General features: G+C 35.1%; 1 protein-coding gene across 1 annotated transcript; it reads left to right on the top strand.

The window, feature by feature from the left end:
- The first annotated feature begins 11,151 nt into the window (after positions 1-11,151).
- On the top strand, positions 11,152-11,872 carry LOC113742080 (pathogenesis-related leaf protein 6-like). The gene has a single exon (XM_027269784.2). The coding sequence runs from the start codon at positions 11,187-11,189 to the stop codon at positions 11,673-11,675; it is 489 nt and encodes a 162-aa protein (XP_027125585.1). The 5' UTR covers positions 11,152-11,186; the 3' UTR covers positions 11,676-11,872.
- The last annotated feature ends 391 nt before the right edge of the window (positions 11,873-12,263 follow it).

The raw sequence follows: 12,263 nt of genomic DNA, 5'->3' as shown, positions 1-12,263 counted from the left end.
ATAAGAGTGATAAGCTATTTGCTTTCACTAAGATGTGATATTGAATGTGTTGGGTACAATTTGGGCGACAAAAAAAAAAAAAAAAAACAGATTCTGATATACCATTACCCTGAGCCATCTCAAAATCCTGAATAATATCCATTTGATTGGTTCTAAAAGATGAGCTCATAAGAAAAGTGGTCCTTTTCCCTCAACACCAATCCCAAAATAAGGAAGAGATCTTTTTCAATTTGGTCTTATTTTTGAGGGATTTATCATGGAATCTTCTACATGAGTTTGGATATGATATTTAAATTCTTCATTTGAAAAATGTAGTTTCTATTCACATTGCATGTTAGTTTTCTAAATTTTGAAAGAAAAAAATCAGTTTTCTGGTTTTGTCTGGTTAAATTGAGAACCATTCGAATAAAATTCTATAATAGGCCCAAATTGGGGCAACATTTTTTGTAATATATCTGTGAGATTTTGTCAAATAGGTTCAAATTGAGGCAAAAGTTTTATAATACATTTGTAGGGTATGTCCAAGATCAAGTATATATTTTTTAAAATCTTGATAAGTCAATACTTTGCATGAATCTTAATTGTTACTTCATTGCTCAAAAAAATAAATAAACAAAAAAGTAAAAAATTGAAAAATTCAAGTGCTTTGAAAAATTCCCCTTATGCAGGTGTTTATGGTTGAGATCGAGGAAAAAGTGCAATTCAAAACTTGCAAATTTGGAGATTAATCACGAATAAAAATGGAGCAATGATGCTACATTGTAAAGTGGAGGATCGGCCATTTGCTCAAAAGGAGTACATACTTCAGCAGCCAACTTGAAAAAAAAGAAAAAGAAAAGAGAAAATAAAAGAAAGGGGGAATGAGAAAAAAAAAAGAGAATAGTAAAAAAAAGGAGGAAAAAAATGAAAAAAAAGGGAAAAAATGAAAAAAGAGAGAAAAAGAAAAAAAAGGGATTGAAAAAAAAAGAAGAAAAAGAAAAAGAGAGTTTTCCCTTCGATTTTGCAAATTTTGCAATTGAACTCTGGGAGCATTTCATTGGAGATTACATTTCTAAGTTGGGGTAACACCTTGCCCTCTTATGCTGTAATGGAAGTGGTAATACATGCCAAAACCGAGATTCCGTCCTTGCACATTTTGACAAAGGCTCAGGCAGAAGAAATCGAATGGATTAAGGAGCACAATGAGTTGTTGTCTCTAATTGATGAAAAAGAAGTTGAATGTTTGTCATGGACAATGCTATCATCAAAGGATGGTTCGTTAGTTATGACAAGAAAGACAAATCTCGCTTATTTGAAGTGAGGGATAAGGTTTTGAAGTAAATTCTTTCGATTCAAGAGGAGGTTAAAGAAAAGTTTGCTCCAACTTGGCAAGGGCCATTTATTGTTCAAAGAGTGCTATCCGGAGGAACACCCATTTCTCACAGAACTGGATGGACAGGTTTTTCCTCTGCCAATCAATTCAGACATGTGTAAGAAATTCTTTAATCTGATTAGGGGATTTTTCTTTTTGAGATACCATCTAGGGTGGATTAAAGGCGAACCTTCTTCTTTTCTCTTTGAATATCTTACCCTTGATTTTTCCCTTTGAACCTTCAAAATAACTTAATAATTCTTTTTGATAGCCCCCTAAAGATTGCAAATCCCACACCAGGGCAAATTTTATCTCCTATTTGTCATAAAAAAAAGAGAAGAAAAAAGAAAAAAAAAGATTCAAAAGCCAAACTGGGGCAATTTTTTCAGTTTTAATATCCTCATACTGGGGCAAATATTGATAGAACATGATCTTAGGGTTTTTGAAACCTCTTTGAGGATTTTGCTCTCAAGCCTTCACATTTCTTCCACACCCCACCTGACCCCATCATAAAAAATCATGAAGTCCCGACCTCCGCCTTAGTAGTATCTCTAACAAAAATCACTTAATCAAATGGCAAATGATGTCAATACACCTTCACCAATTTTGCATGGGAAGGATTGTCGCACTGATGCCATTATTTCTTAAAACATATTCTTGAGTTGATAAAGGTTGTTGACAAAATTTGTTCATTGAGTGAAAACCCGAATGGGTGTCTTTTCAAAAAGAAAAAAAAATGAAAAAATGAAAAAAAATGAAAAAAAAAGAAAGAAGAATAAATAGAAAAAGGAAAAGAAAATGGGGGTGACCTTAGGAAAAATCCGAAATGCTAAGGTCATCAATGTAAGGTTTTGGAGCACAAGAGAATCATGAACGAAGAGCAGAGTGTTGAAACTTGAAACGGACATTCCTTCAAATCTGGTCATTAGAAAGAGTTGATTTGTGATACAAAGGGAAGTATGACTGACTGATGCTAAAAAACTGAGAAGATTCAACACAAGTTGCAGCACAACTCTTGGGGAGCAGTTTTGACATCAAAAGATTATGCTTACATGGTTCTCAAGGCCAAAGGAATCACAAGGGATCACATGGGTAGTGGCATTATGTGATCACTTTTTTTTTTGTCTTTTCGAAAGCATGAAAAATGTGATTTTTGTTAAACATGATTTACGTTGGAGCAAATAGCAAAAGGAGTGAGCTCCAATTTTGGTAATGCATTTTAAATCGGCTTTGTGAAAAAAAAAAGAGTCTTTTAAAATCGAGAGGACAGTGACATATGTATGTACCTCTCAAATCTCTTGAAAGGAGAGTTGTCATTGGTATTTTTCAAGTTTTAGAATTCGTCACCTTTGATTTTTTTCAAAAAAAAAAAAAAAAAAAAAGGTGTGTTTCTTTCATTTCTTCTAAAATTTGGAAAAAAAAAGAGAGATTGCAAATCCACCAACTTGAGCAACGTGCATTTTAATCATTCAGTTTGATAATATTGAACTTGCATTTTCATTTCTTTCAGTGTTTAATTGGGCTCGGGTCAATCCCACCAATCTGTTTTTTTTTTTTTTAAAAAAAAAAAAAATCATCAATCAAGAAGATCCAATTTAATTTCCTGTTGGTGAGTCTCAGCGTCCACCGCGCACCCTTCTACCTCCCCTTCTTGACAATTTAAATTTCTGTTGGTGAGTCTCAGCGTCCACCGCGCACCCTTCTATCCCCCTTCTTGACAATTTAATTTTCTGTTGGAGCGTAATCGCGTCCCTCCGCGCATCAATTTAATTTCCTGTTGGTGAGTCTCAGCGTCCACCGCGCACCTTTCTACCTCCCCTTCTTGACAAATTTAATTTTCTGTTGGAGCGTAATCGCGTCCCTCCGCGCATCAATTTAATTGTCTATTGGAGCGTAATCGCGTCCCTCCGCGCATCAATTTAAATTCATGTTGGTGAGTCTCAGCGTCCACCGCGCACCCTTCTATCCCCCTTCTTGACAAATTTAATTTTCTGTTGGAGCGTAATCGCGTCCCTCCGCGCATCAATTTAATTTCCTGTTGGTGAGTTTCAGCGTCCACCGCGCACCTTTCTACCTCCCCTTCTTGACAATTTAAATTTCTGTTGGTGAGTCTCAGCGTCCACCGCGCACCCTTCTATCCCCTTTCTTGACAAATTTAATTTTCTGTTGGAGCGTAATCGCGTCCCTCCGCGCATCAATTTAATTGTCTATTGGAGCGTAATCGCGTCCCTCCGCGCATCAATTTAAATTCATGTTGGTGAGTCTCAGCGTCCACCGCGCACCCTTCTATCCCCCTTCTTGACAATTTAATTTTCTGTTGGAGCGTAATCGCGTCCCTCCGCGCATCAATTTAATTTCCTGTTGGTGAGTCTCAGCGTCCACCGCGCACCCTTCTACTTCCCCTTCTTGACAATTTAAATTTCTGTTGGTGAGTCTCAGCGTCCACCGCGCATCCTTCTATCCCCTTTCTTGACAATTTAATTTCCTGTTGGAGCGTAATCGCGTCCCTCCGCGCATCTTTTTCTAAAAAGATCAATTTAATTTTCTGTTTGTGAGTCTCAGCGTCCGCCGCGCACCCTTCTATCCCCCTTCTTGGAGCGTAATCGCGTCCCTCCGCGCATCTTTTTCTAATTATGACAAGTTACTTTTCTTGACTGTTTTGACCAATAATTGTTGTGCTTTCTCATTCATTTGGTGTTTCATGTTTAGAAGTTCTGAGAGCTCAGAATTTTTCGACTTTGCAAAGACCACAGTTGGTCAATGCACTTGTTTCATTGTGGTTCACTTGCATTCGAACTACGTTTGACCTGATTCCCATGGTGGGATACGTAGGCAACTCTACATGGGTCCGGTCACATTTTCTGCAATGTTATTGCATCATTTTGTCCAATAATTTCAGCCAAGTGTTGGTTTGTTTATTTTAGTTCAGGTGCAGCTACAAGAGACAGGTAAGCAATTTGGTGTCTACGTCTTTGTCTTGAGTTTCTTTGAAACTCTAGACAAAGAGGGGCAAGCTGTAGACACCAAATTTTTGTCAATTTTTAATATTTTCTCAGGATTTTTCTATTTAATAAGTTATTTATTTTCTTGTATTTTAATGTGCATTTTCTCATTTTTGCAGGTTTGCTTTACGAAAAGAGAAAAAAAAAAAAAACAACAAAACAACAAAATAAAAAAAATCAAAAAAAAAAAAAATCAAAAAATCATTTTGATCATTTTGTTTCACCAAATTAACTATTAACCCATTTCACACTCAATGGCCATGGACTTGTCTTTTCATTAATTGAGAAATCATCATTTTGGAAGATTCAGCACACAAGCTCCATTTTGGCTACAAGACATCTCTCGGCTCTCTCCAGGAGGGAAGAAGGAAGAAAGGAAAAAATTTTCCCTCCCTCTCTCGGCTAGCTCTTAACAGACGAGAACAAAAACCAAACAAAAAAAAAAAAACTACTTCCTCAATCTCCTCTCTCGGCTCTCACGGACAGAGGACAAGAAAAAAAAAGAGAGACTCCACCCTTTTGGCTCAATTTGCTCTCTCGGCTCTCTCCCTCATCAGACAAGAGGAACAAAAAAAAAAGGGGGCTCCCTCTACACATTTTCTTCCACAAAATCCAAACACATTTGTACACAACAAGGCAGCAATCGGTTGGATTGGAGCTTGGCAATTTCATCAAAAATCTTGGCAAAGGGACCAAACTCTTCATTGAGGTATTTATCTCCCTTTTTTCCAGTTTTTCTTTTTTTAATTAACTAGATTGAATGTATGTGTGGTTACTTTTTTTATTGCTTATTTTTGCTGGTTTTTGTTGGTGTTGTATGGATGAAATTTTGGGATGGGTCATGAACAAAATTAGGAAAAAAAGAAACGGTGCTGTGAATGCATGCCAAATGTTTGAAAAAAGGTTTGAATGAAAAAATGAATCAAAGGAGTGAATTTGGTGTGTATGTTTTGCTTAAATGGATGACCATTAGCTAGCAAAGATCTGAAAATGCTTGGTTATCCAAAATTTTGGGAGTTTTTGAGCCTTCAAAGCATTAGAATAATTTTCTTCATTTTTGGGGCTGCTTTGACTTAATGCTTTATTTTGTTGTTGTTTATTTGTCAAACTAAGATTATAGTTGTAATGTAGAAGTTATCAGGAGGGTTTTGGCATAATTTTTATGATTTTTGGTGAAGATGTGAAGGTTTTAAAAAATAAAAAACTGAACTGATTTCTTGGCATTTTGACCACTTTCGACTCATTTTTTGTAAAAACTAACTCCGGAAATGGAATTTACGCGAAAAATCGAGTGAGGGGGTGTATTTTGAGAAAATTTGGTGACCGGAGAGATCGCCGGCGGCGGTCCGGTGGTGGCGCCGCCGGAGGCAACCATGGCCGCCAGCAGGGAGAAGCTTCAGCTTCTCGGTGGAAGAAGAAGAAAGAAAAGAGGAAGAAGAGAAGAAAGAAAAGAAAAGAAAGAAAAGAAAGAAAGAAAAAAAAAAGGATTTGGGCTGATGTTTATTTTTCTGATGGGCCAAGAGTTAGTTTTGGTTGGGTTTTGAAAATGGGCTTTGGTTTATTTTTCTTTTGGGTTTCGGTTGGGCTAGAAGGTCAGAGCCCATGCCTTTATTTTGGTTGGGTTTGAGTGATAGAAGACGGGTTGGCCTTGTGTTTTGGCTTGGACTTTCGGTTGGGCTTAGGTAGTATCCAGCCCAAATAAATAAAAATAACGGCCCGATGGCCTTTCTTCTCCCAAATAAGAAAACGTATTTGCACTTTAGCCCCTATTTTTTGGAGTAGTTTCATTGTGGCCCAGAATATTTTAATTTTATTTCATATAGGTCCTTATAGTAATTTCACTTTGGTCCCTAAAATTTATCTTTCATTTAATTTTGACCCCTGAACTTTGAAAAAATATAATTTTTGTCCCCAAAAGTTTTTCAATTTTTGCAATTCAGTCCCTAATGAATTTTGACTCTTTTTATTGTGATTGTTTCTTTTATTTAATAGCTAATTATGTCGCTTTTGAATATATTTAACTTGCAATTTTTAGATGTTCTTAAATTTCTTTGCATTTGACATGTTAACGTGAATTTAGTGTTTTAACATTATTATTATTATTTTCAATTAAAGTGGTGCCATGATTCTTTTGTTCATTGTGAGTATAAATAGGACAATTTGACTCCATTTAGTCACCACTTCAAACGGGAGGTACCCCTATTTTTATTATTTCAATGTCAATTATGTGCTCTTATGTGCTCCTATGTGTTCCTATGTGTTTATATATTTTTATATGTTTTATTTATTGCATTTAAATGTTCATTTAAATTTTCTTATATTATATTTGTTTAGTTTATTTTTATAATGATTCAAGAGGTATTTAAATACCTCAAAAATGTAATAGATAGGATAATTAGATTTGTTTTATTATATTTTTCCCTTCTAGTTTGTAGTTAGGCACTCCCCGATGTAATAGATAGGTTGCGTGTTATGTGGCTTATGTGTTATGTGTTTTATCCGCTTTCCTTAGGATTTTCGCATCTAGATATTATGTTTACGTGTTATGTGCTACGTGCTTTTATGTGTTTATTTGTTTTAATTTATGTTTTATTTGTTTCACTATGAATTGTTAATGCATGACGTCACCACACTAGTCCAACGCTAGTTGTGGTTTCTCCCTCCGCTTACTTGCTAGTCCAACGCTAGCAAGGATTTTTAGAAATGGGCTAGTCCAACGCTAGACCCTTTAGGTCATCTTGCGCTAGATTCATCATTGTATGCTATTCACCACATTTTCATGCATATTTTCATTTTTAGGATCTTTTCTCATTTGCATGATATTCCCTATTTTATTATCCCCTACCCGCTATAGGTGCTAATCATGTCATTTAGAATTGCATCCCATTTAAGCTAGTTCATTTGCTTGTTCATGTTAGGATAATTATTTTTCAAACATGGGAAATGGGTGATTATAACTTTCTAGTTTAAATACCCTATTAATCCATGTATAAGAAAATTATGTCACGAATTTTTTTGCCTCCCGTACCCTTCATGTTGCATTCCCTTTTTCTTTGATCACTTATATATATGTATATAATTTATTTTCTTTTCTTTTTCATCATTTGCATCCTTGTGACACCTTCGAGGATTTATTTTGACCTTCGCAATTAATGCGATTGGTTCAATTAAACCCTTGAATGAACATGTTGTCCCTTGCGATATTTTTTAAATTTGCATTCATATAGAAAACATCCAAATGTGATAAATTAAGGGTTAGATTAGGAAAATTTTGACTAAACCTCGCAACTAGCTTAGACTAGGTTGAAAGGGTGCCTTAGATTTGAGTTAATCGAATCTTTGCCTTCCCTTTCTTCAACCGTGACTCCCGAATCCATTTTCTCTTGTTTTCAAAGACCTGGAGTTGTCAAAAAGGGTTTTATTTTGTTTTACTTTATTTTTTGGGTGACTTGGTACACCAAAACTCCATACCAAGTGGCGACTCCTGTTTTTTCTTAAAAACCCTTTTAGACTAAATTTTGGACCCAAATTGTCGCATTCTTTTTAAGTCCCATTCTAGGTCCCTTTTAACTTGTTTAAAAATAAAATCATATCTTTTATAAACCTCACACTTTATTTTTCTTTTCCATCGCGAAAAATGGGGCGCGACACCGTCAAGGGTTGGCGGGTCGGATTCGGGTCAATAGATTTTCTGACGGGTCGTGTCTGCCTGATTTGGACCCGAATTGCCACCCCTATTAATCATTAAAAAATTTACCGCAAATTTTGACTCATTTTTCACTGTTTAAATGTTTCGTGTAAATTGAATGTCAAAGTATTTTTAAAAGAATCATATCATTTTCTCAGTATGTTGATCCAGAAATAAATAATGACACAATTGGATGATTTTATAGACTTATGAAATTATAGGTATGAACAAATGGAGAAATCAATAGAGAGAAATTCAATGAAGAGGATCCTAACCTGGGAGGAATAATACTCAGATTTCAGCTATAGTCTGCAGTTGACGTACCATGCACGACACAGTACAATGCAACTGACTTGCAAGAATTCGCAAGCTGCAACTACTCATTAAAACTTGTATCCAGACCTTTTAATGTTTTTTCATCTATATATCGTGTTCATACTTTTATTTCTCGTCATATTTTAGTGATTTGGAAAAGGAAAATAGAAGGGTCGAAGGCTGGAACTGCAGCCCAAAAGTAATGGTCAGTTTAATTTGTAACATACAAATCCATCATTATAAAATGGTCACTAGGATTTTCGCCTTTTCTTTCATGAGCAAATCCGACGGTCGTTAGTATCACTACCGTTTGTTACCCTACTTGGAACAATCAAAGTGCATGGAATTGTTCATAGTCCCCAACAAATCTTATAATCAAATTAAGGGTGTGAAAAATACCAAAAACCTCTTATTGCAAGAATTGCAAGAATTGCAAGAATTGTCTGGTATTCAAGAGTTATGTCAAGACTTGGTGAAGACAAGAAAATCAGTGATATATCCTCTTATTGACAGATTTATTAGACTTGTTATTACTCTTCCTATATCAACTGCAACTACAGAGCGGGCATTTTCAATTTTGAAAATAATCAAGACAAAGCTCCGAAACAAGATGCAAGATAATTTCTTGAATGATTGTCTAACTGTGTATATAGAAAAAGAAGTTGCTGAAAAATTTAGCAATGATTCAATCATAAATAAATTTAGTTCTATGAAAGAGCGTAGAGCTCAATTTACTTCTAAGAAAAGATATTGAAATTTCAAATTATGTTAACATAACTTTTATCTTTTTTCAATTGAAAATAGTTACATTTATATTACATGGTTATATATATATATATATATATATATATATATATATATATATATATATATATATATATTGCATAGGTGACATATTGGAGAGCATCTTCTCATAATGTGCAAATTGGATGGTTTGTGATGTTATAAGATATTTAATCAAAAGTTATCTTTTTTGTTAATTTTTGTTATGACTATACCGCATATTTATGAATAGACATACCTTTATAATTAAATTTAATATTTGATATTTTTAGATGTCATATATTTAAATAGAAGAAAATTATTTTGAACATAATATTTTAAGATAATTTTATTAGGAAAAAATTTTGGTAAAAAAAAAAAAAAATCCTGGCTCCGTCACTGATGGAATTGTTCATAGTCCCCAACAAATCTTATAATCAAATTAAGGGTGTGAAAAACACCAAAACCCTTGTCATCGTAGTTAGGAAGGGATTTAAAGTTGGCAATTCAAATTGAAGCTTTTCTTACATTAACCAGGGAGTCTGCAAAGAACCTTTATGACGTCGAGGTTGCCTATGAGTTTGTCATCGGCTGCTTTTATATACGCCAGAGACGACCCTGCTATTTTACAATTCCTAATTTCACTTGCCACTTCTTGGGGGTCCGGCACAAATTAACTTGTAAAATGGTTGAGGGAGGGAAAGAGCTAGAATTTGCTAGCTTAGCTGTGGACAATAATGTTCATTCACATTGTGGCTCGTGGTCCATGATAATTACTTCTTGTGAGCTGCATACACACAGTTTAATTTGAGAAAACGTAACGTCATACGTGCATAATGGGAAGGAGTTAGTGCGGTTGGAATTTCGTGCGATTGGGTTTCATTATTATACTTTTTCATCATTTGATATATAATTATATGAATTAATTTTTTTACATTAACAGTTTTAAATGAATATCACATATGCATAATTTAAATTTCAAATCTGGATTCATGTTATATAGTATGATCTAAATATACTAGTGTAAAAAAAAAAAATTATACACTGATAGTATATAAAAAAAAATTATCATAATTATATTACGTTATTGTACTCAAAATAAAAGTAATGTACATTAATTTAACATATACTCAGTATAATATTGTAATATATTTGTATACAAAAAATTTAAACATATACAACAATCGAATTAAACCGCAGAAAACGCAATCGTATCGAGTCTTTGTCCATGGATAACTTAAATATCGTACGAGTAGGAGACTTCTTAGTCTTCCACTTAAACCGAGGATTCAACCCACTAGTGGAAGACATCTTGGACCACCATAACCCCATTTCCTGTCTTTATTCTCTTTGTTTTTTCTAAACTAATTCGCAACATCTCACTTCTACTTTTTTTTTTCAAATTATTTTTTTGTTTTTTTCTAAATTAATTTGAGATATCCCACTTACACTCCTTCTTTTTTAAACCATCCAATCCATTCCTCCCCTAAATCCGAGATATATATTTTTTTAATTTTTTTATAGTATAAATAGGAAGTTTCAAATTTGAAACTCTTACTTAAACTTCCTTCTTTTAAATCATTCAATTTATTCCTCTCCCAAGAGAAAACCTTAAAATAACCGCGTGCAGTAGTGTGAGGAATGCAACCATAACTCTGTGCGGCCAAAGGAAAGGTAAAGTGTATTTTTTTTTTTTTTTTATCAGCAACGATACATTTGTGAGGAATTCACAATCCTTTGTCTGTTTGATTGAAAAGGATTAATCAGACAATCCTTTTCAATCACACTAAGGATTGTCTGATTAATCCTTTTCAATATTACCCACAATCCATGGCAGAAATAATCTTGACGTCTATATTTTAGCGCAGTACCGGCGGCTTTTTTGGGTTTCCCGTATACTACGTTATGTCTCACGAAAAATAGCTGCTTTGAAGGTTCAAATGCTAAACTAAACATGCTAAATTTTCCAATATTGTCCCTATATAAACTCGGGCATAGGCTGCACCGGACATGCAAAAACTTAGTTACTCTACGTATATTTTTAGGAGGGGGAAAAAAAAAGTAAGAAATGGGATCATTTAAGATCTCCTCAGCAATATTTTGCTTCGTTCTCCTGGCAATGTTCTGGCCATCTCGAGCTCAAAATTCACAACAAGATTATCTAGATGTTCATAATGCAGCTCGTGCACAAGTCAATGTTAGCCGGATAGCTTGGGACGACAGGTTGGCCGCCTATGCAAAGAACTACGCGACGCAGAGGATGAATGACTGCCAACTCATGCACTCTGGTGGCCCTTACGGTGAGAACCTAGCCGCAGGCTCTGGAGACTTCACGGCCCGGGCTGCCGTCAATCTGTGGGTGAATGAGAGGCAATACTACGATTACGGGTCCAATTCATGTACTCAAGGGAAGGAGTGCAGGCACTACACTCAGGTGGTTTGGCGCAACTCGGCCCGCACGGGCTGCGCTAGGGTTCAATGCACGAATAGCCCTTCATGGTTCGTGATTTGCAGTTATGATCCTCCTGGCAACTATATTGGTCAACGTCCTTATTGAGGACATCCTTAAAAGTCTTGCTAAATATCACTAAGTATGTGTTGATCTTTACGGAGATCACCTTAGATCATAAAATAAACGTACTTTTCCAAGCTTTAGCTTTGGAAAGAGGACGAAATAAGGTTACCATTGTGTTAAAGCTACTTGTTTATGTTTGTATGGTGATATGTATTATCTTTGTTTTTCTCTGTGCTTAATTATAGCCTTCTCCAACCCTTTCTTGAGTGATAATTCTTCACATAACTCGAATTTGAACATCTGGATGCACTTCCATAACACGGATGCCGGTGGAGTAAGAAAGATCAAGGGGTGGTACGTCTCAAATCTCTACGCAATTCAAAAGTATGTGAACTGGATATGTTAGGGGGAAAGAGAAAAAGAAAGAAAGGAAGAAACAACCATAAACCAAAAAAAGGGCTTCAGTGAATGTATCTTAGGATGAAATTCGAGACTTTTTGAAGCATATTTAGGCCGGTTAATCATGCAATGCTGGATTAACAATGATGGGGGCATGGAGGGGGCACAATATATGGATTATTCCTAAATCAGAAAATATCAGGATTTTTAGTCCTTATTTTGGTTATTGCT

Source organism: Coffea arabica, chromosome 4c (assembly GCF_036785885.1).
Source record: "Coffea arabica cultivar ET-39 chromosome 4c, Coffea Arabica ET-39 HiFi, whole genome shotgun sequence".
NCBI lineage: Eukaryota > Viridiplantae > Streptophyta > Magnoliopsida > Gentianales > Rubiaceae > Coffea > Coffea arabica.
Note: the sequence above shows the minus strand (reverse complement) of the source record. Positions and strands in the feature narration are given on the sequence as shown.

Coding starts and splice junctions, on each gene's coding strand:
- LOC113742080 (XM_027269784.2), top strand. CDS start 11,187: ATGGGATCATTTAAGATCTCCTCAGCAATATTTTGCTTCGTTCTCCTG.